Source organism: Triturus cristatus, chromosome 5_2, assembly GCF_964204655.1.
Source record: "Triturus cristatus chromosome 5_2, aTriCri1.1, whole genome shotgun sequence".
Taxonomy (NCBI): domain Eukaryota; kingdom Metazoa; phylum Chordata; class Amphibia; order Caudata; family Salamandridae; genus Triturus; species Triturus cristatus.
Window position 1 is genome coordinate 538,617,653 of NC_140588.1, and position 25,301 is coordinate 538,642,953.

General features: G+C 41.6%; 1 protein-coding gene across 1 annotated transcript in view; it reads right to left on the reverse strand.

Annotated features, from left to right (window-relative positions):
* The window catches only part of GLB1 (galactosidase beta 1), a 260,256-nt gene that overhangs the window by 132,665 nt on the left and 102,290 nt on the right, over window positions 1-25,301 (reverse strand). The window contains exon 10 of the mRNA XM_085607619.1: window positions 20,945-21,057. Within this exon, the coding sequence (XP_085463745.1) occupies window positions 20,945-21,057 (113 nt within the window). The remainder of the gene's footprint in view (window positions 1-20,944; window positions 21,058-25,301) is intronic.

A 25,301-nucleotide genomic window follows, 5' to 3' on the forward strand; every position in this document is an offset into this window, starting at 1 on the left:
AGAGATTTTTTTTTTCTCTCTGTAAACTGTATTTGATAATGGTTGCTCCACATATCTATATTTGTATAATACAATTCAAGCCTTGTGTAAATCTCTGTCACAATTTTAGTTCTGGTTCATGCTATTTAAAACTGATAAATAAATAAACAAATAAATAAACATGACATTTTAGAATCCAAAAAGGGGAAACTGCAATCAAATCTCAATAGAGGAACATAAAAAATAATAGGGCTATCTCCTATAGAATATGTTGGGCGGATTATTTACTTTGTGCAAACGTTTCTGCACATTATTTAACCTAAAGACAACAACATTTTTATTTCAGTAAAATATATGACATAAAAACAACATGGAAATCACATCATTTAAAATTGACCACTTAACGCATTTTTGGCAAATCAAAAGTCACATACATTAACTAACAATTACTTAAAAGTCAATAGCATAGTCAATACAATTAACATATTAATAAAAGGCACCAAGGCGTGGAATATATGACCCAACTCATCATATTACTATTTAATTAAAGTCATAGGCTAGAATAAAACAAGACAATGTCCCGTGCTGCACCAATTATTTAACTTCTAATGTTTAAAAGGTCTGAGCAAATCCATTCATTGTTTTTATTTTTGCTATCAGAAACCATTGGTGATGGGACCTGTAAGAGATTTAGAAATGCAGGTTCTGATTTTGCATCACCTCAAAATATTTACAAAAAAAGAAAAAGTCTGTAGACATTTTGAGTAAAGGATTACTACATCACCAAAAAGTATTTGGGACTCTGAAAGAGTATTGACCCACTAGCGAGTGCTGAAAGATTGTAAATGTGCCTAAATCTAAAGTTGGTCAATAATGTTCTCGCATAGCTTTTTGCAATAGATAGGACTCCATGCAGTTGGAACAGACTGCAACACACATTGAAGGCTTTAGTGTGATGACATTAGACTTTTCTGTCCACATCAGTAATGGGGGGAGGAATGAGCAAACTGATGGTGCATCTGTATATAGTAATCTGTGCCTAGATCATGCCTCTGCCACAGAATACTGGGTAATATAATCGATACAGTCTCCTGGGTGAGAGTGTATTGAAGGGAGTGTAGGGGGGATGTGTAATGCCCACTAGAGATCGTGACAGTACTGCTCTGTGTTTGCCAAAATCGAATTGCATTATTTAGTATTTAGTCCTGCTATGTGATTAAAAGTACTTTCTTCTAAGAAAAGACAAGCAAAGGGCTGCATATTACGTTCAATCTATCAATCAATCAGGAATTTGTAGAGCGCACTACTCACCCGTGAGGGTCTCAAGGCGCTGGGGGGGCATGGGGGGGGGGGGTGCTGCTACTATTCCTCGAATAGCCAGGTCTTGAGTAGACTCCTGAAGGTTAGTAGGTCTTGGGTCTGCCATAGGAGGATGGGGAGGGTGTTCCAAGTCTTGGCAGCGAGATAGGAGAACGATATGCCACCGGAGGTCATTCTTCGGATGCAGGGGACTGTGGCGAGGCCTAGCCCGTCCCGAGTGACCATGGGCTCCTGTGAAGCATTTCCTGAAGAGGCGTCTTCGCGATCACTTGCCCGTTGGCTTGTGGGTCCCCGGAAGACTCCTATTGACTCAAAGGGCTACCCTGGTTGCTCCAGGCCTGCCCTCACTTACCCTCGCTGGGTGAGTCTCTCACACCTTGCTGGTCTGCACCATCGACTTTCTTCAGTCTACACGACTCTTGCAGTTGCAAAGGCTTATTGGCTCCAATCCGGTTGCCGACACCGCCATCAGCTGCAGACGTCGTGGGACACTCCGAATCCAGTTGCTGGTCATCGTCAATCCCTCCTGGACCTCGTGAGCGAAGAGTCAAAACACCATTGACGACCTGAAATCACCCGACATCCGTGGTCAGCCATCTTCCTGGCCACCGGTCACTGGCAAGTGACTTTGAACACTGTCCCTTCAATTTTCAGGTCTTCAGCATCTTGAATCCAACCTTGGATTCCACCTGACACTTCTTCAGTCGACGCAAGCAGCAAGTCTTCTTTGGTCTCCATAGAAAACAGCGACGCGACCCGACACCAAAAGACACCTATGCACACGGCTTCCCTGGGTGAGGTAACTCGTACACTCCGGTGCCCTAGTGTGTGTTGGCCCTCGAAGTACTTACCTTGTAAGTGGCGTGCTTGTAGACTTCCTCGAAGTACCCTAAAACTTTAAAAATCAAACCGCGACTTGCACCATTATAATCAAGAGGGAACCCGTGGTTGTGTTCACACACTGCACGCGTCTCCCGTGGGCCTGTTACTTACCTGCTAACACTGCAGTAGTGAAGCCCCAGCGATTCCCCAGGCCCTAGGACTTGTCATTTTGCAAGTCGACATTCTTATACCATTTTTTTAGTATATGGTCTGGTACGCCCCTAGGGCTCCAGCCATATTTGTGCTTAATTTATTGTGAAACGTTGACGTTTGAATGTGTATCTGGCTTCTAATCTCATAAAGAGATTAGTAGAGTGTGTCTAGTAATAAATACATATATATTTGATATATATACACCTGTGTGGTGTCCTTTCATTTGGTAATTCAAGAGATTATAAGGTAAAACAAGCTGCTTTACATTCCTCTGAGACTTAGCCTGAAGGCTGCTCTCCACAGCTACCACTAGGATAGCTTTCTTTAAAAGGTTGTCTTAAACCTATTTACCATAAGAGTCGAATTGGACTGGTGCAAGGTGGCCACTATAACTAGTGACCAGCATATGCCAGGCCAACTTCTCACAGATACCTACTATTTAGACTTATTTTCCCTAGATGGGTAGATGCATACATCAAACCTTAGAGCGAATAGCACCTTTATCAATTAAAAATCATGCTTGGTGGCCATTCACATCACCTTCTCCATATGAGCCACTCTAGTATATGTGGCACCAAACATGCAATCCTCCTACTCTCTCAGGCACCGTCATTATGACTGATTTAGAATAGTAGGAATCCCGAACGTTGTTGGAATCGGGGGGGGAACCACTTTTAATTATTAATGGATTTTGCTGAAAATGTGCATTCTGTTGAAAATGTAACACATTTTTCTGAATGTTTTACTGCATCACTGGTGCTCAGGGCATATTCACATTGGACTTCCTTTGTTTCTGCATATTTTGCACCGAGGCCAATTGGGCTGGGACAGTTGACTGCCTCATTGCAAACATGGTTTATATTCTGCTGCATTTGGAGAAGCAGCTTCGAATCATTTTAGATTTGATCAGGATTCTGTCTGGATTTGCGTTTCCAGTGTCGAAGACGCCCACAATAGTGGCAGGGAGTACTGTTCTTCAACATGGCAATGTATGCATAATTTCCATTAGAATTATTTACAAGTCATGTACCCGAAGAACACAATTTCCTACCTGCGCCATTTGCACATCACTTCCCTGCACACAAACTCTGTGCATGCCAAGATTTGAACCAGAATGTGCACCACTAACGTGACCAGAATCAAAACCCAGGTCCATCAATTGACTCCTACCACTTCTCTGAAAATGCTTTGTCTGTGAAAATCATGAGCTTCTCTTTCAGCTTCCTCTGTTTTGAATCATAATAATCACTACAGTACTTTGGAAATGTTTGTGTCTGGCAACACATCACACCCTGCTAAAGATGAGAAGTAAGCTCTGGACGCAAACTTAACACAAAGGCTGATACGAAACCGCCAATGTCTTTTCTTGTCGGATATTTGATGCCGTTAAACTTTCTATGAATTTTCCATTAATCTTTCGTGATATTCATGCACTGACTCTTTCCGCTCTAGAGTAGCTCTCAAGATCATTGACAAAATCACATCTTTTTCTGGAATCTTTTTTTTTAGATGATTGATCACCTTTCTATATTTTTTCATAATCACAGGTGCCCAACTATTATGAGGATGTACTGTTGGAGATCCTCAGTCAGCCAAGTCATAGCAGCTTTGCACTCTGCCCACAAATTTTAGTACCAGTATTTCAAAGAACGTGTTCAAATCAGTCCATAGAACCTTCAAAATGGTCACCTATCGCTCTATGTCATTTATTTAGCGTTTCTCTATCTTCAGAAAATTTGTCGTAAATGCAAGGAGATCAGATGTGCTCCAAGGGACATGTACGTACACTCCATCATGCACATTCCAAAGGAAACTATAACCACATGCATTTCTGATTCATTGACTGACGTTTCTTTCTCCAATGCTTCTCATAACTTTTTCTTTCATGCCTTACCCCTTTCTCCCCCTTTCTTCACCCACCTCTGAATTTCTTTGAATCTGCCATCACTCATACTTCTTATTAAGTCTCTAAAATGTGATCTCAGTCGACAAACCAATTGCTTTCAGCTCATCCTCATGCATAACCATTCTGTAATTTCTATTTAAATCTTTCGTTTTATGTAGTTCAATTTCATATTTATCAGCCAATTCTTCCAATTTCTTGTGTGCCTCATGTGATCACCTTGCTTAATTATATGCAATTAATCTTTCTATACCTATTCTACCTGCTAAAATGTCACCACATTAAATTATTATCTTGCAAATTGTATTTCTTTTCTCACAAGCTCACTTGATTGTACTGCAGTATCAATAGTGGCAGCAATAACAGTAATGGGTACAGTAGCAGACCTACTAGATCTCGCTTCATTGCGGAGTGCACTTGGCACTCCCAATGCAAATGTACTCGCACTCAGCTCTCCTGCCCCATGTCTAGAAGTGACGGTTGATGGAGGAGATTTTTAATTCCATAGATCATTTATGAATTGATCTCCCTTCAGAATCTGTTTATATGCTTTATTGTTCCCTTTCCTTCTCAAATTCAATTCAATCCTTTAATTTAATCCTTTTCATCATCTGTCTTCATATTGCCGGTCTCTTTAACAATTGCAGACAACAAACCCACTCACAACCTCAGATCTTCTTTCAATACTTTTCTCTGCGTATGCCATCTTGAATGTAACCAATTGCTCACAGCATTTCTGACCAGACTCATCATCATCTTTTTTCGTTCTTCCTCAATTGCTGCATGGTCCCACTCATTCAATGCTTCAAATTGCGTGGTCTAGGCTGCGGTTTTCTTTCAGTCATCACACATCTCAGATCCTCCCGCTTCTCAGAATAAAAGTACCCTTTAATGGAATTTGCATTTCCTTGTCATGAGATGTGATCTCATTCAATTCTTTCAAACAAAAACATGGAAGCCTTGATTTAAACATAATTTAATAGGCAGGGAAGCCATACAGCGGTATTTTCTCTCCCTCAACAACAGGAATTGAAGACATGTTCAATGCAGAACACATTTTTGCTCAATCTGATTCCTTTCAAACCAAGTAATATAAACCATAACCAACGAATCACAGCACGGCTACGGAAAGGACTAACCTGTCACAGCATGAACTATAGTGATAATCAACCAATCACAGTGCGTCTCACTGTGATGATCAACCAATCTCAACGCAGTTCAATATGAGACAATGCTTTCAGAACCGCAATCAAAACAGACAAAGAAACAACTCCAAATTAACTAACATTCTTGCCTGCCTTAAATCTCTCTATAGTATAATAAATAGTACCATAATGGCACCATCAATCACACTGTGGCAGGCCCTCAACCAGCAGTAACCAACGCTTGATCAGCGTATCTACTCCTGTGTACCATCAAATTAACAATTGCCAATCTAGAGTAAAACATATTTGTAAATAGACTATTAGTAACTCTTGAAAATACTCAAAATAACTCCAACAATAATTACATCAATTGCAATAATTTGATATTTGCCATAGTGAGCCTAGCATTCTAGCTAAAAAAACATAATAAAAACATCAAAATCACAATAACTAAAACACCTAATAACCTGAAAATTAAAACCGCATAACCAAGAAGCTCAAACTCATCATAATTCATGTAACCAAAATAATCTGCACCCAGAAACTACATGTACCACAATGCATTCGGTCAATGCTACAGTCCATTTACTTACTTATACTCACAACTCCTCTGTTTGGGAACTGCTTCAGGAACAATGGAACACTGCCAGTAATCCAATTTATCTAGACCATAGAAACCAAGAATGTAGACCGATCCAAGGAAGGGGATAATATTTATCGCCTGATCTTATCTAATTTTTGATCTATTGTGTTGCTCGCATTCTCTCCCAAAACTATTGACGCTATTTTATCATATAATCTAGATTAATCACCTACACAAGATCTGGCGTGGTGTTGTCCTAAGAATACATGAGGAAATGTGCCCCTTATTAGGATGAGATTGGAAATTTATCATAAAGCTCTAACTTAACAGATGCAACAGTGGGTAACTTAGGGTCCCTCTCAATAACTCAAATCTGCTCCCTAAGATACAGGTAAAGGAAGTCCGAATCACCTCCAGAAGGAGCCTTCTTTTACAGCACAATATACAGAAAAAACGTAATCTGCATGGGGAACCAAAATGATACACTGGCTAAGCAAATCACAATACAGAATAAAATGCAACAGTACCCAACCCCTAAATGAATAAAAGTCAGTCCCATTTCCGATACGGTCATTGGATGCGACAGTATAAATCTTGTGACATGTAAAACAATGACAGACCTAGGAACTGAATGGGCTCACTGAGCATCAAGCATGAAGAACCTCAAACAGTAATATTTCATAGGAAATTCTTCATCTGAAGCTTACCAAGGAAGATATTTTATGGATACGAAATAAACAACATGGCAAAGCTTTTTACATTTGCTTATTTTGCTGCATATGGAGAGTGGAGAAAAGCAAACAGATTCATGTTTTGAATTTCCAAATAGAGTTTGGGCCAAGTTTAGCCAATCCAAGGAAAACACAGTCTGTAGTGTGCAGCAAAATTGGACACCAAACAAATATTCATTAATTAGAAGGATAATGTTACTTACTCAGTAAGCATCTGTTCTTGGCATGTAGAGCTGTTGATTCACATGCTTTACAAACTCCTGCCATCTAGTGCTAGGTCTGGATGTTTGCAAGTTATTTTTCTTCGAAGAAGTCTTTCCTAGTCACGTGGTTATGGTGACTTTCGGTGATAGTGCGCATGGGCATCAACTTCATTGTTAGATTGTTTTCCCGCAAGAGGTGAGAATGGAGTAAGTAAGTGTAGTATAGAGATGTCCATGCGTATGAATATATAATGAAGCACTGCAACAATGTGAATCTACAGCTCTACATGCCAAGAACAGATGCTTACTAGGTAAGTAACATTATACGTTAGAAGGATGTGAGCTGTAGATCACATGTTTTGCATAGACTATACAGCAGTATTCTCCCAAAGCGGTGGCTAACCTGTAGCTGTTGCAGTTGTCTGAAAAAGTGTTCTAAGTGCTGCCTGGCCTACATCTACACAATAGTGCTTGGTGAATGTGTGCAGTGTAGACCATGGTGCAGCTTTACAGATGTCAGCTTTGGGGATGTTTCCTAAGAAAGCCATAGTAGCCCCTAGCTTGTGGGCGGAATGCGCTCTAGGGGGTGTTGGCAAAGTCCTCTTTGCTTTTGCATAGCATGTTTGGATACATTGAACAATACACCGAGCAATACCGGATTTAGAAATAGGAATGCCTTTGTGTGGTGGAGCAAAAGCCACAAAGAGTTGTTTAGTTTGACGAAATGGTTTTGTTCTTTCTATGTAATATAGTAAGGCTTGTCTAACATCTAAAGTGTGTAGAGCCCGTTCTGCCACTAAATCTGGTTTAGGAAAGAACACAGGCAACTCAACAGATTTTTTGATGTAAAAGGCAGATACCACTTTGGGTAAGAATTTGGGGTTAGTGCGAAGGACCACTTTGTCTTTGTGGAGTTGGAAAAATGGTTCCTCTATGGGTAATGCCTGAAGCTCACCCACTCTTCTCAGTGATGTAATAGGAATGAGGAAAGCAACTTTCCAAGTGAGAAACTGCAGTTCACATTTATGCAATGGCTCGAAGGGTGGACCCATTAGTCTGGTAAGGACAATGCTAAGATTCCACACTGGAGCAGGTGGAAGTCTTGGTGGAATAAGTCTTAAGTCCTTCCACAAAAGCTTTGATAACAGGTACTCTAAAAAGGGACAGATGTTGTCTATTTTGAAGGTATGCAGCTATTGCGGCAAGATGTAAGCGTATGGATGTGTAAGCTAACGCCAACTGCTGCAAGTGTAGTAAGCAACAAATTATATTTTGAATGGATGTATCCAACGGATTGACATGGTTGTTATTACAATATATATCAAACCGCTTCCATTTAGTTGCGTAGCAAGCCCTTGTAGTAGGCCTTCTGGCCTCTTTAATGATTTTCATACAGTCTGGTGGAAGGTTCAGATAACCAAACTCTATAACTTCAGGTGCCAGATCGCTAGGTTGAGTTCCTTGGGATCTGGGTGTCTTATGTCTCCATGGCTCTGTGAGAGGAGACTTAATGTAAGGTGTAGTTTTTGATGAGGAACTACTGAGAGCTCCATCCAACAGGGTAGTGAACCAAGGTTGACAGGCCCATTTGGGTGCTACTACGATTAGTATGAGGGATGTTTGTCTGAGTTTCCTAACCACTAGTGGAAGGAGTGGGAGAGGCGGAAAAGCGTAGGCAAATATCCCTGACCAGTTCATCCATAGTGCATTGCCTTTGGACAATGGGTGTGGATACCTGGAGGCGAAGCTTGGGCATTTTGCATTTTGGTGTGTGGCGAATAGATGGGAGGAAAACTTGAGGGTGAAGTTCCCATTCGTGAATCTGTTGTCTCTGCCTGCTGTGAAGGTCTGTGATTTGATGGTTTACTCCTGGGAGGTGGTCTGCCAGGAAAAAAATATTGTTGTGTATGGCCTACCTCCAAATGGCTTGTGTAAGGTGTGACAGCTGGAGAGAGTGTGTCCTCTCCCTGTTTCTGTATGTACTATATGGCTGTCATGTTGCCGGTGCATACTAGGACAGCTTTGCCTGTAAGGTGAGTCTGGAAGGCTTTGAGCGCTATAAATACTGCTAGCAGCTCTGGATGATTTAAATGAAGTTGATTTTGCTTCTGACTCCACAAACCTTGAACAGTGTGAGTTTGGAGATGAGCTTCCCAACCAGTGAGCGACGCGTCTGTTAGCACTGTCTGTGGAACTGGGTCGATGAAGGACCGCCTTTTGGATAAGTTGCGTGGATTCCACCCCTGCAGAGAGCAATGGGTGCGGCAGTCTACCAACACTAGATCTGACAATTGACCCAGAGACTGATTCCACTGACGTGCTAAGCATTCCTGAAGTGGACGCATTTGAAGTCTCGCATGGGGAATTATCATGATGCAAGATGCCATAATTCCCAGCAGCTGGATGTATAATCAAGCTGGAAGTGACCAGTCGGGCTGAAACTGAGACTAGAGCCTGAATATTGCAGATTCTGGCTGCATTGGGACATGCTAGAGCTTTCGGAGTATTGAGAATGGCTCCCAAATATGTTTATGTGTTGGAGGGTTGGAGATGGGACTTCGACACATTCAGTGGGAAACCTAGATCGTACAGAAATTGCAGCATTATTTGAGTGTGTTGGAGGCCCTTTGGGTAAGAGCTGGTCGTCCAAGTATGGGAAGACATAGATATGCTGCCAGGCATTTGGGGAATACTCTGGGAGCAGTGGTGACTCTGCATGGAAGCACTTTGAACTGGTGTTGTCCCACTACCACAAACCTGAGATATTTGCGATGAGTGGGATGTATTGGAATATGAAAGTATGCGTCCTTTAAGTCAAAGTGGACATAAAGTCGCCTTGCTGTGGAAGTGGGAGTACTTGTTGAAGTGTGACCATATGAAAGTGGTCTAACTGAATATATTGATTTAGCTCTCTGAGGTTGAATATAGGCCTGAAATAGCTGTCCCTTTTGGGTATGTGTATGAGAAAGTATACCCAAAAGGGTATACTTAAGTATGCAGTGGTACGGGCTCTATTTTGAGGAGGTGTAAATGCTCTGGTGACGTTTTGTGAGAACGTGGAGGAATGTTTGGAGGATTGTTGGTAAGCACCAGGCAATAACTAGATTGCATAATTCCTATAACCAATCTGTCTGAAGGTATTGTATGCCAGACAGGGAGGAATTGAGAGAGACGTCCCACGACCGGTGTGGAATGATCACTAGGAAGGGGAGGCAAGCCACTGTTCGTTTGTTGAGGGGGAGGTGCGGGGTGTGGAACCTTTACATCTTCCCTTACCATTATTGCCTCTAAAGCCGCCTCAAAAGTAACCTCTTGTAGAGGATGACCGACTGTTACCTTTATAGGATGTAGAGGTGTTGTCTGTAGATATGTGTTATAGAGCCCCCTCTTTAGAAGGAGTGACATAAAGAACCCCGATGGGATGGGAACTGTAAGGTCCCCATAGATTTTGCAACATCTGTGCCCTTCTTCATCTTCTATAAGGAAGTGTCTACAAGAGGACCAAAGAGATGCTCCTTGTCAAAAGGTAAGTTTAAAATAGAAGCCTGTACTTAGGGTTTAAACCCTGAAATCCTAAGCCAGGCGTGCCTTCGTAGCAAGACACTGGTGTTGTTTGCATGAGCCACAGTGTCAGCTGCATCTAAAGCGCACCTAATAGATGTGTTTGAAATTAGCTTCACTTCCTGAAACAAGGTCATGTGCCTAGGTAAGGTAGAAATTGGAGCAATTGTTCCAACTCGTCGTAGTCCGCTCTGTCGTATCTAGCTAAGAGAGCCTGGGTATGGCAATATGCCAATGATTGGCAGCCTGTGCAGCTATTCTTTTGCCGGGGGCATCTATTAGTTTAGATCCCTTATCAGGGGGAGGGGAATCCCCCGATATTTGTGAGTTTGCTCCTTTACGGGCATTAGAAACCACTAAGGAATCTAATACTGATTGACCTTTGATGTAAACTGGATCTGATGGTGCAGATGTATACTTTTTATCCACCCTTCGTGTAAATATTTGTACGCGAACCGGATCTTTAAAGATGTTGTCCGCATGTTTTAGCATACCCTTAAGCATGGGTAGTGTGCGAGTGGATCTTTGGGAAGAGCTTAGTGTACCAAAGAGAAAATCCTCCTCAATTGACTTTTTAGGACGCTGAACTCCATGATATTCAGCAGCCCTATCTATTAGATCTATGTACCCTATATTATCATCAGGTGGAAAGGGTTTTGTAGGGTATATATCTGGGTCATTATCTGTGTTTGGATCTGTATTTTAATCGTTCCATGGATCAGGACCATTATCATCTACCCTGTCCCCATTATTCTGGTTGTCAGGTGATTGTGGTGGTGGTGAATTTGAGGGCGTTATCAATAAAGTATGGGATAGGAGGGGAAGGAGGAGTAAGAGAAGGAGGAGAGGGATTAGTACCAACATTGTGGTAAACGTCCTCTCCTTCTGATGTGCGTTTCATTGGCAATTTCATTTGGATAGGTCCAGTTTTGGGATTGAACCTTTTGTTTTGGGTCTGGGTCTGAAGGCGGGGCATTGAAATGAGGCTCCTTTGATGTAGTAGGAGCCGTTTTATCTTTCGGTGGCAATATTTTCCAGAGCTGAGGTTTTCGGCACCGAAGTATTCGGATCCGAGGATGGTTTCAGTTTCCATACCAAAGGAGTGGACTCCGAAATGTGGTTCAGTTTCGATGTCGATTTTGGCTTGGTGCCTGAATGTGGTCGACTCGATCCCGAGCCGAAGGCTTTAATATATGTCTCGGTGCCGGGCCTGAAGGCGGAGCATCTGAAACGTGTTCTCGATGCTGACCTTGGCCTGAAGGCAGAGGAGGGCCCAGAGCCTTTATCTTGCGCAGCGTCAGAGTTTGGGGCAGGGGTGGCTCGGTACTCACGGTACGCTGACCCTGCGGAATATCTTCATCCATGTCGGAGTTGGCTTCTGACACGGAAATAAGCTCCTCTTCTTCCTCGGCTCCTTGCGCGTCGACGTCTTGTTCGGAATCTTCTCCAAAGATATCCTGAATGGAGCCACTGTGTTGTTGTTGCATTTCATGACGTTGAGCCAGACGGTCACAGGCGCCTTCTTGGATCGGAAAGATTTGCAAGCGTCGCAGTCTAGTTTGTTGTGCTGCAGGGAGAGACACAAGTTGCGCACTTCGTGCAAGTGGGTGTGCGGGTACTTAGAGTGGCATCGGGGACAGAATTTAAATGGAGTCCGTTCCATTGACTGCGAGATGGTTCAACAAGGCTAGGCCCGACAGCCTTGCACCAAGTTTTCCAATCGAAAGAGATTTTGTGAAATCAATACGATACGCGGAGAATGGGAAACGCGATTGAATAACAATTCCGTCGAGCATGAGTGAATTGCGCACCGAGGGGAACCCGAGGAACGGTTTCGAAACGGAGCGCAGCAATATACGTCCAAACCTGATGGTGGAAAAAAACAATCTAACAATGGAGTCGATGCCGATGCGCACTATCACCGAAAGGAGGAGTCAACTTACCTCATGACTAGAAAAGACTTCTTCGAAGAAAAAGAACTGGCAAACATCCGGACCCAACACTAGATTGCAGGCGTATGCAAAGCATGTGATCTACAGCTCACATGCCTCGAACATATCTTTCTCAGGATTCGGATTAGATACAAAATGTAGTAGTAGTTCACAATATCAATACCTAGAAAATGCTAATCATAGAGATGTACTGTACTATAATAATGAGAACATTCTGTTACCAGCATAGGGCGGTTTCACAGTTTAATGATGACATCATCTGGTTTTGACTCCAAACTAAACACCCTGATTATTGACTACATGCTTAGCAAGTACTCAATTAAAAGAATACATGTCTAGTGAGGAAACAACTAAAATATTGGGAAAGTGACAAATTAAAAATCTTTCTTGCAAAATCAGGATTTTAATATTTTCTACACTCCTCAGGCCGAATATGGCAAATTTCTAACATAGTCTAAACAGAAGGTGCTGAATTAACAAGCCATTACAGTTACTTTTTGGAGTTTCAAAGTGACCCACTAACTTATCCCTGGCCTCGGGGAACTTCTCATTCTAACCACTCTCTCTGATTATGTACTGTGGCAAAAAGATGGCAGATAAAATATGTTTACCCATCATCTCAATATTTTGAACACGGGTCAAACTCCTACCCCCCTGGTCTCTGTAAAAATGTCAAGAAGACCATAAACACGGATTACTCAGGGAATTCCCAGAGACCCTTTCCAATGACCAATTCCATTGTACAAAGAAAGGGTTTTGGAAGACTGATCTGATTTTCTCTCCCACAGCACCTCTGGCTAGAAATAACTTTTCAAGAACTAACTGTATTTTACAAACATTAATGTCTTGTATGTACTTCAAATCTCTTCTTCTACAAGAACAGTAACTTTATGAGCCAAGCCTCAGATACCAATAAGCGAATGTTCAATCTTCATTTCTGTACGGTGATACACCTCAGGAAAACCAAGTTATCCCAGGGGCCCTTATCTTATATTTCTCCTCTAAAAGTGATTGCTCGAACACGTCCAACAAAAATCACTACCTAAAGACTACCTTCCTAGCCAAAAACATCTGAGTGCCGCTCTCTAACTGAACCTCCAGTGCCAATGGCTAAAGGTTTACCCTACCAAGCACAAACCATCATCGGCGAAAATACTTACTTCAATTTCATAACATCTTCCCTAACACACTAAAGAAAGTTTCACCTCCCAAAACCAAGAACATCTACCATCAATTCACCCCAGATCAATTTTTTAGATTTTACTCACTGCAGATCACCCTCGTCCTTCTCAATCTACCAGTGTGGAAAACTGGAAGAATCACTCCATCCAGCCTTCCATGTAATCTCAACTGAGAATCAATATCAATGAACAGAATCGTCTTCTATATGGTACCACCTATGGGGTATTTTAGGGAAGGGAAAGTCCTCTGCATGGTGTACGGTCCTTTTCATCTGCCCTAAGTGCCCGTCGGCATGTATCTGGCACCATAGTTAGTAGCCTCGCTCTAATCTAGTTGTGTGAACAGAGGCCTAGGCTGACCCGAGTGACTTCCTTGACCTGTCCTGTGACCTGGAGGGATGCACTCTCACTGTACAGACAGCAACTGTTAGTCATGGGTTTAGTACATAGAGTGGTAGTGGAAGTGTATCATGTGTTGTCAGTTCATAGATGGGATCAGACATTTTTATCTATGTCACTCGAGTGGGGCCTACTGGCCATCCACGTAAAGTTCCACTTCTAGTGCTAACTCCGATCCTAGCGCGAACATACACAGTGCATGTTTTGCATATTTGAGTGCATGGTACATGCACTGAGCGTCCGAGTAAGACAGAGTAATGAAGGCCTGGCGGTCTATTTTAGATTCCCATGGACTGGCCTTGCGCACAAGACGGAGGTAAGGTTGTTTTCCCAGACAGTGAAAATGCATTGCAGACATTCCTGAAGCTGGAGCATGAAGACCTAGAAGAATGAAGTATGGACTGAGGTGACAAGGCTCCTTTAGAAATTAAATTAGGCCTTTTGCTGGGAGGATCTTCTTGATCAGCCTTTCTGTAGCACTGCCATTTGGTAGATGGTCAGTGTGAAGGGTGGGACTGCATTTTTTGTTGTTAAGGTGGAAAGGCTCCTTTAAGTGAGGGAAAACTTTTGTGTCTTTCGAGATCATTGTTTAATGTGGCTGTTGAAATCCAAGACAGAAAGCTCACATCTCTTTGAGTATCAGTTGCGGGTGCTCCGGGTTGCAGACAACTCTGGTGTAAGGGGCACTCCACAACACAAAGGCTGTGTCTGGAAAACACCCTGCAGAGAACACCTGAAAGGAGAACCCCACCCCCAAAATTGGTTCTGAAACACACATCTCCTGTCTACTTCGATTGTAAATAAGTGGAATCGACTGACCCACTTGTTCCATATCCAAGTTCTTGACAACCACAGAAAGGCGTGCTTTTAAGCATACTCCGAGGATTGCAGAGACAGCCAGCTTGCCAAAGATGAGGGGACTTTGTCTATACCTTGCTGGGACAAGCTGTTCATCTTACCTGAAGCACCTAGAAGTCAGCCCGACTCCTGAAAGAGGGAGGGAGTCTGCCGAAACTGCAGGAGGGACTGTCCAGTAACAGCCAGTTGCTAATGGGGCTTACCAGATAAGTGGGACATAGAAGAGAAATCTGCGTGCCACGGGTGTTAGAGGATAGTGGACTCTCTAATTTGCGATTCTAGGCAAAAACAGCAAGAAATGCAACTTGAACTGAGCCTCATTGACCAGAAAGTAATATGGTGCTGCTGTGAACAAGAATGCAACCACAACTGGTATTGGGCTGCTGTTACACAGAAAATGTTGTAGCTTGAGTTTGCACCACCGGCAATTCAGGCAAGAACTCAAGACCTGGCTACTCGAATTAACAGATCACCACAAAAGCAGCTAGCAACCAGCACCTTCAAACCCTCACAGGTGATATGGCACGCTGTATAAATCCTTGACTGATTATCCTGAGAAGAGGGTAAAACGGCACAAGCCACCTGGCTGAGATGAGTAGGGCCCATGAAAAGCTTTATTGGTCTTGAGGTTGGCACTTTGCATGGCTACAACAGGATCAGCCCATGTGAGCAGATTGTGACCATAGGACCACAGCCCACCTACTTGTGGATCTATTCGACATCTACCACGAACACCGCTTCTGCTCGTGAGTGTCGCCTGCCAGCTGCGACCTCACTGATGACAAGACTAAAGCATGTGTGCCTGGAAGGCGCTTCGCTAGGGTTGCAGTTCACTGCCTTCCCAGAACAAGAGAAGAGCTCTGCACTAGTGAAGTTAGGCTGTAGTCTAACCACAGGAAGCACCATGGACTAGCCTAACAAGGTGAAATCAAACTGTTTTATCTGAGAGACTGACAGCACTGCTAATTAAAATGGAGGCAATCTGCACCCAAGCCTAGATCACGCTTTCACATTTATTCCAAAGTGGGAGCCACCTGGATTAGAAAGGGGGAGAAGGCAGTAGGAAAGAGACACAACCAGTCCCAGTGCACAGTACCATAAATTGCACCGTGCCATTATTGAGTGTGTAGTATTTAATTCTAGTGTGCATTAAAGTATATTTCATCTAGAAAGAAAGCACTGGTTTGGACAATCAATTACTGTGCTGCTGTGTGATTAAAGAGTCTTGAGCTCAGGCACCTCCAAACTACCTTCCTTGGAAGGCTGTGACTGGTCACAATCACTACCACTAAGAGTCAAACGCTGAAGATGTACTTGACTCAGTTTGCTGAGCCGTAGTACGATAGACCCTGCAAAATCAATGGCTAATTACCAGTCTCTACGGTTGAGGCCCAATAGACCCTGCTTGCCTTGTGGCCCCTCAAATAGCGTCTGACAAGTATACCCAGAAAATAATCCTATCCATCCACAAACAGATCCAAGAACCCCATCTCAGGATCCTTTTTACTTTCACACATCTACCCATAATATTTGCTTTAAACTAAAGAGTATCGATAGAGCAATTGGCTCCCTGTCTGCAGAGCTGAAAATCACAAGTTGTACAGTTTTAAAGACTAAAAAGCTCTTACCCTTTCCCAAATCAATTGATAACAGGAAAATAAATCCAGCTGTCCCAGGCCCATCCTCCCCCTGAAATTACAAAGAACACCAACTAGAAAAAACTAGAAGTTGTCTCTCAAAAGAGCACAGTGTTATGAAATGAATAAAGCACAGCTAGCACGACCCACTCACTCCCAAGCACCTACATTATCTAGACTGTAGTGGGCAACATAAAGAAAATTGCTCACCACTGACTAAAAACACATAATCAGCAGCAAAATAGTCACTGTCCGATTGGCCACATAAGCTGTACAATCCAACTTGAAATGGATCCTATTTAATTGCCTATATGCAGCAAAAAATTGCATTGAGATTGCTGGAACCACCCAGCCCCACCATATTAACATTCTATTCCTCACTGTGACTTTATTTTATGAATCCTCTGCACTTCTGATTGACATACTGGTCCCGCAACTTCTTGATCAAATGAATATTCATCCACAGATGTTTCAGAGCCAAGAACTACCCCTTGTTCATATACATAGCGATAGACATCCACATTGCTAGAGCAACTGTTCCCAAAGACATGCTTTTTACAACCTACTGGGAGACATCCAGGTGAACAACTATCTTCTGTCCACCAACAACATTTTCGTACAGGACTTCAACCTCCACTGGAGCAACCCTAAAACACCTTTTTGAATAACAATGATCTGACCAACTCTTGTAGATGGCTGACTACTGCTGCGGGGGTGGCAAAACGTAACTTGGCCAGACTTTGGTGAGCGAAGAGACCACCGACAGTCAAGGAATGGGAAGACAACCTTGACTGGTGACTTATCGAGGCCGAGTGTGCCCCCGTAGGTTTGAAAATATTTAGGGTCCATGGATACACTTTAGGGAGGTTAACGATGCAGATTGAGTGGGGAAGAGCAGAAAATAATGGACAATTTCGCCTTAAAGAAAGGCTGTTGACAATTTTCTCCACAGTGTATAGCGCAGCTCTTGGGGTTAGGTGGTCGGGAGGTTCATTTATTAGTGCTGTCAAGGCCCCCTGCGAATGGCCTACAATGCTTTTATCTGCTATCAAAATGTTTTTTGTTGACTCCAAACAACTGCTTAATGAAAAGAATTATAAAAAAAACTATGATCTGACCAGTCTCTGTATAGGGTCTACCCATCTGAAACTATCCACTCTTGATCTCGTGATTACAAAGTAAAGGGCCCTATTGACAGAATTCCTGCTACCAGTTGACTATTCAGACCACCTCATTCTCTCCTCCCTTACCTCTGAGAGAACTGTTTACGGACTAAAACAATGGGTCAAAGATACAAGACTAATCAACACACAAGATTACCGAAGAAACCTTCTCACAATTACAACCCCAAATTAAGCAGAAAACAGCAACCCACATGGCTAATCACTATAATCAAATCATGGACTACATAATGGAGGAAACAACATCCTTTAAAGTAAAGTGACAACAAATAAAACTCCTCTAAATGGGACGACAAAAAATGATAAGAAAGGAATAGGCAACTTAAATTAGTTTAACGAACATGGATACAAAGCCCCTCCACCATTAATTTGGCCAAATTACACACTAAATTAAAAAAGTTCAAAGGCAGCGTCTTTGAAGCAATAGCTTCCTTCTTCCGCCCTCAAACCAAGTGAGAAACCATCCAAAACGATTGTGTGACATTATCAAACAAGATTAAAAAGAATAAGCTATCACTGCAAATACATTAATTAGCCTGCCCACCCTTTTCTCCAACCCCCAATAGCATACAGTGTTGAGCAAGTTCACAAAATTCATGAAAGCGGTCTCATTAAGACAACAGATAATACGAGACCAGCATCGCATTTCGCTGATCCGATGCCCATCACTTTATTAAAGGAGATCAGCACTCAATTTACTGCTGGATGGAGTTGATAAACTCCTCATGGCCCATAGCAAACCTCTCAATTATCTGGATAGGTTACCACACTCTTAAAACAAAAAGACTATGGTGAAAATCCAGAAAAGCAGTGTCTCTGCTCATCTCAAACAATACATCAAAGACCACAACCTACAGATAATCATAGAACCAGCGATTCTACAGATCTTGGTCAACACTCAACACATTCTGGAGAGCTGAAATTATGTTCTTCCTCCTTGACCCATCTGCAGTGTTCTATGTGATCTATCACTCCATCCTACTCATCCCTATACAAAGAATGGGGATACATAGAAAAGTTAAAAGTTGGTTCTCTTCAGACTTCGAAAACTGATCTAAAAAAAATAAAACAAGACTTCTCCATTAGATCTAGCTCATGTAGCCCAAGGTACCCCACAATGCTCAACTCTATTCCCAACCATTTTCATCCTCTACTGGGAACCTCAACCCACAATATTAAGACAGTTGAACCTCTCATCTCTCAATGTAGAAGATGCAAAGCTATATTCAAAACTTTAGTCTCAAGAGGACATACTCTTTCTAGACCAAATCCTAAAGGACACCCTGTCTTGACTATCCTTCACCCACCTGAAACTAAACCCATGTGAGGATGGAGTTCCTCATTCTCTTCCCTATTCAAAGTTCAAAACTGTGAAAGACTGTCTGGGTTTTCTAATAATACTAGATTGCAATCCCAGGATTAGTTGATGTACTAAATCTCTCAACAACAATCTGAACCTTTAGTGGCACATAAATGTCATAACAGAGTGCACTCAAAACGTCGACTTCCTCAATATCTTGGCCTGGATTGACTTGCTCAGCCCTAAAAACAGACTGTAGGATAATAATATTTAAAAAAAAGAATATTTTTTTTCAAACAGGCCTAATACACTGGTCCTTACCTTGTAGGCATATCAACTAGTGTTTTTTTTCAAAATGAGAACTTTTTCTTTTACTTTTTCTGTTGCTTCTTCTATTTCACTTTGCTAATGAGCACCCTAAAATAAACACCTTTCTATGCACTCTTTGAGCATCCTACAGAATTCATGTCTCAATGGATGAATGCATTATTGGTTTATACCAAAATATAAACAATATTGATTTGATCTCTATAATGAAGTGTTGTCTTTTGTTTCCCTGCTAAATACGCATTGGTATCTCTCTCATACATTGACCAATCGATTTGGCAGCTGGTATAATATACTTTTGTACCATTTTATCTGTGACAAAAGTATGACCATTAGGACCACCTTGTTTTCTATATATAACAGAGTGCACAGCAGAAATCACACATCATAAATATCAAATCCTTCATTCCAGGTGGCTATTTTAGAAAAATGGTACAATCCCAAGTCATCTCAAGGCTCATATATGGTAATGCACTACCCATAAAAATCCCCAAAACACACCTGGCTCAGATTAAAACAACCCTCAATGCTGCAGGGAGACTGACATCAGAAGTGAGATGCTTCCAACACATCACTCCACTGTTTAGCGCCCTCAGTTTGCTCCCGATAGAAGCAAGAATAATATTCAAAATAACATGTAGTATGCACAAAGCCATGAACTATGCCATCTTGAAGAATCTGCACAAAAATAAAATCACTCTCCTTGAAGCATATGATTACTGTGTAGTGCCAAATTCATGCACCCAGAACCTCCAAGATTCAACAAAAAGAGAACTATCTCTTGATTCTTCTCTGGAGTGCACCCGGGATTTTGAACTTGATACCTCGAGAGATATGGACAAATTCCCTAGCTGAATCTTACAAAACAAACCTAAGCATTACTGATCCAGAATTACCTTCTAGGTGAACTACTTTACAAACTCTATTCCTCTGTAAATAGAATAAGATTAATTTTTCCGCTTAAGTTTATATAACCTTTTTGAAACCCAACTGCTAGACATTCTGGTCTATCCTTACTAGGTAACGCTCCTATTGATACTGAGAAGCACTAATAACTCTGGGTATAGTATGTGCTATATAAAGCTGCAAATACACAAATAGGGTAGACTTGATTGTCTCCCAGCCACTTATTGTGAATATTCATAAGAAAAATCTCCTAGTTAAGACAGGTCAGCTGGATCCTCACTAAACCTTTTAACACACAACCTGTTTTTCCTGAATCTCATATAGGCAAGTGGTCCTTGCCCCTAGGCTTCCTAGTATGCTTATGGTAAGTGTTTATATTTATGTCAAAATACTGTGTTTCAAATCATGATCCTGCTTCAGTGGATGTTATACTCTGGTGTTTCATGGCAAGAATGAACACAGTAAAAATCAGAGGTGTTGTGCCTCAACCAGTATGGGGCATTGGGGAAGACCTGTGTCACTAAGATGGAAACTGTCCCAGCTTCAGCATGCCATGCTCTCCATGGGCCATATTGTCAGGGGAGCATCAGTGTATTACAGTCCAGTGCAGTTTTCTGGGAGTGTAAACGGCAGAGTGAGAGAGGACTTCTGGAAACATATAGCTTTCCCCTAATCGTGATTCACTTGTAGCCGTCCGACATTATGTCAGTCCCACACACACTATCATACTCATTCCAACTCACCTTTCGGATAACCTCTCTTATAGCAAAATATTTCTCTGTCAGGTCTCCTGCTTCAGACAAGGGAGCATCATAATCATAGCTGGTGGGCTGGGGTGCATATGGTGTATTTGCTCCTAAAAATTATACAACATAACATTTGATTCAAAAACACTAAAATCATATCAGGTGTGATATACATTTAATACATATCGTAAATGTGTGGCTGTCCATCCTTCTTGTTAAAGCCCAGGGTCGGTTATGAAGAAACGTGAAGACAATTCAAGGTTACACAAATAACTGACTATTGTCAAGTCTTCTAAATTCCATCTGAGCATTAGTGGCTGAAGCGGACTTCATTACTACCTCACTAAAACTTTGCACTAAAGGTATTCACTCCTTTCTAAAAAGCAGCGTATTATGTTAAAAGACAAACCCCTGCAATATGACCTGGAGTTAGAAAGGACTAGCTACCTATTTACAATTACATACATTGCCCCCGGAGAATGTGGTGAGGCACTAAGGACAAAAGCCAGATTAAACGTGGAGCATGGAGTAATGAATAAGCCATTAATATGCGGGGACACTCTACAGACACCACTTCCAAGTGCAGTCTCCTCAGTTCTTACAAAACTACTTCCAAGTGCAGTCTCCTCAGTTAATACAAAAATGGAGCCAAACGTTAAGCACCCAGAGAGGAGTATTTGTGTATGGAGATGAACTGCCATATCGGGGAAAGGTCTTAGCTGTCAATAGTGTAGAAGGTACGGTGGCACTAGCGCCTGAGACACAAGGGGTCCTAAGTACCACAATTATGGCTAGCTCGGACTACGTAGGCAGTGAGTACTGGAGGCATTTTTTCTTGCTTGCATTAGAGCCTATAGCACCCTTGCTCCACCACTGGAAAAGGAGAGCTCTTGATCTAACCTAGCACAGCCAATAAAGAGTTTGCAATCCATTATTTTTTAAATTGATTTCAGTCTGGTCCAGACATAAATATATTACATAAAACCTATGAACTGAGTTGGTGTGAATAATCAAATTTGAATTATCTTCCTCTGATGTTTATACTGAAGCTTCATATCCTTTTCTAGGTGTTGCCTGCAGTAATTCTCACTCCCACCTCCCATAAACAAAACCACTTGGTGACCAATTTGGAGGTGGTGCACAATACAAAAATGTATAGACAGACATATGTGGTTAGGTGCCTCAGCAGTGCATGGGTGCATGATGGGTGATTCTCTGCGTTTTCTTGTGGAAATCTAGTTGTCTGAAAACCTTGGAATTCCAGATAACCCATGGCCAGTTATAACAAGATTCCTCAGTGCTCTCCACTCTTCCTGACATACTATGTTCTTCCTTCATCTCAGCATTTAACTGTATTTCTTGCTCGTGTCCCTTCCCATGCCTTTTTATGGAAATGAAAAACTGTATCATCAAGCAATGAGTGCATCACCAATTAACATCCCCTCCCCTTACTGCGTTATCGTGTGTGTGTATATATATATATATATATATATATATATATATATATATATATATATATCACAGGAACCGATAAGAAATTTGAAGAAGGCAATGACACTGCCTCAGCTCCAAAGACCACACGGACACGGACCTCCAGTTAAGTGCTATTTATTTTGCTGGCAGTGTCGTCTTGACGTTTCGGCTCCCAAGAGCCTTGCTCACATGACAACGTGAAATTTAAAAATGATCCAATAAATAGTGAAGGTAGACAGTTCAGAGTTCAGGCTGAGGTCATGTGACTATGAAAATCATAGAACTAAACAACATACTGCAATACAACCTCAGCACTGACTGTGCAAAAATAAGCAAATAATAATTTCAGTGCATAACTTAGCAATTTTCATGGCAATGATGTTTTTGGTAGTGCAAAATCAATCAATAAATATACTGAACATTAAATATATATAAATAAATATATCAGTTTAAAATCCACATCTGCATTTTTATCAATAAAATATTGTAAAAAAACCTTTCAATGTCTAAATTGCCATGGCATTAATGGAATGGACATGCTCAGGGGACTTGATAACAGACCACCATGATTCAAGATAATATAATATTCTCCCTATACTGTAAATCTGATGGGTTATGCCCAATCTGCCGTAGCAAATTCACATTTGTGTGTACTCATACTGGCGGCTTGAATGCCCTTGGCTACTATATGCCAGATAGTAAGGGATAACATAGAAATCTCTTAAAACCATTTTAAAAGCATGACTGTATAAAAACTGAAATAATTACAAAAACAATAATGCACACCTTGATGATTAAACTCACTTATTGCTAACAGTCCTCAATAAACATCTCTTTGTTCTGTCTAACCAAACCCTTGTGAAGGGAGGTTACTGTCACTACAGATATGTACCCAAAAAAAAAAAAAAAAAAAAAGGATTATTATTCCCTTTAGATCTAATTGTAGATTAAGGAATAGTGCAAGAGGTGAGTGAGGAATAAAAAAGTGTAAATGATAAAATTACCGTGTCTGAAAACATATACATTATTACTAGTGAAAACTATAAAAGATATTATTGTAAAATACCTTAAAAAATCCAATGTATAAAGTGACGTATAATAGTTAACTGGGTTTCATCACTGGAAACTGGATGTTGAGTTTGATTATTGATATATATATATATATATATATATCTACAGTTCCACAATGCACCAAAGCATTACATGCACTCCTTCCCAAAGAAAGCACGATCTTGGGGCTTTAAAGCCCCAAGATCGTGATCTCTTTGGGAAGGAGTGCATGTAATGCTTTGGTGCATTGTGGAACTGTATTGAGTAACAGGGAGCCTTGGACCCTGAGATTGCAGCGCGGTACGAGTGTCCCGGTAACCTCTGAGGATGTGGTTCGTCATAATATATATATATATATATATATATATATATATATATATATATATATAAAAAAACAGAGTTGTGACGTTGCCGATGATAAACGGACTACTCAATACCCATAATTATGAAGGCGGTAGAACCAGGAGTTCTTCATTCAAGCATTGGGAAAGGAGAAATAGGTAGCAGATAATCATTGGCAAGAGAAACCAAGTGGCGTTCCCATTGCTTGTTCTTAAACATGCACTCATAGATGCTGCGCAGTTGCAGATTTGGGGAAAGTATATATGCTTTTGTATTTCTAATGCCATTCTGAGGGTTCCACGAGTTGGCTTGTACTGGCATGTTGGTCAGCTTCCATTACAATGTTTGTAAGGAATGTTAGCAAACAGCTAGGGTAGCCGATCTTCTACATCTGAGACTACTAATTTAAAAAGCCAGTACTGAATAAGCTAGCCATTGTATATTGTGGAGACACGTCCAGTGAGGAGTGTTACACGTAACAATGTATGCTTGATTAGGCTTTGTTCAAAGAATCAGGAACTGACGCACACATTTAATATAGGAGCAGCCACGCCTGCCAACTTGACTTGGTCAAACAATGCGATGCTGATATGTAGCGTTGTGGACATGATTGTCATATTGCCATCTTTTGCCTCAAGAAACATATAGGCTAAATGCACTCAGTTCTGGGCAATAGGTGCAGATCTTAAAGAAGATTTAGGGGAAAAAAACAGGCTAGTATTCTTGGTGAGGCAGTGTGGCACTAGGAACAACTTTAAAAGGCTCATGCTCCAGTTATGAGAGGCCCAGAGTAGCGGGGAGGTAGTTCTGCAATTGGTGCTACCAATACCATGGATATCTGTAATAGGGGGTCTCACGTTAAGCGTGAAATTGCAAGTTGATTCCCTATGCCCTCTGTTGGATGGGTAGTAACATGCAGGAATTGGTGTTTATGCACATGACCCCAAAATTCCAGGTATTATTTCATGAGGATAAAGTCCTCCAGGAATACCATGGTGAAATTGTCCACACAGTAAAGTATATGAAATTTCCAAAAAGATACGAGTTGTGGTAATCCATTACTGACCAGATTGGGAATACCAGGCTCCTCATAATGAAGGCTCAATATCACAGACGATACGAGAAGCCCCACATTAATGGTGCAGCTGTATTAGCAGAGCTTCCAGATAGGAAATACATTAACAAAGCACCGGTCAACAATGGATGACAACAGGACCCTCCTGTCGGAGGGCAGTGCAGTCATCAGACCAGAGGGCAGTGCAGTCATCAGACCAGAGGGAGAATTAGCCTTTGCCTTGGTGTAAGCAGAATGAAGTTCAACCCTGTCCTGGCTGGAGCCAGCGGCTGTGGAACACCGACTTTCTGGCTGCCAGGGTGTGGGCAGAGGACTTGTCCCTTCTATGAAAAAAAAGCATTGTGTAAGGCCACCTCGGTTTACCAGTGCAAATGGTATTGACTGGCAATGTCCATTGCCTGCAAGGAGCTAGGA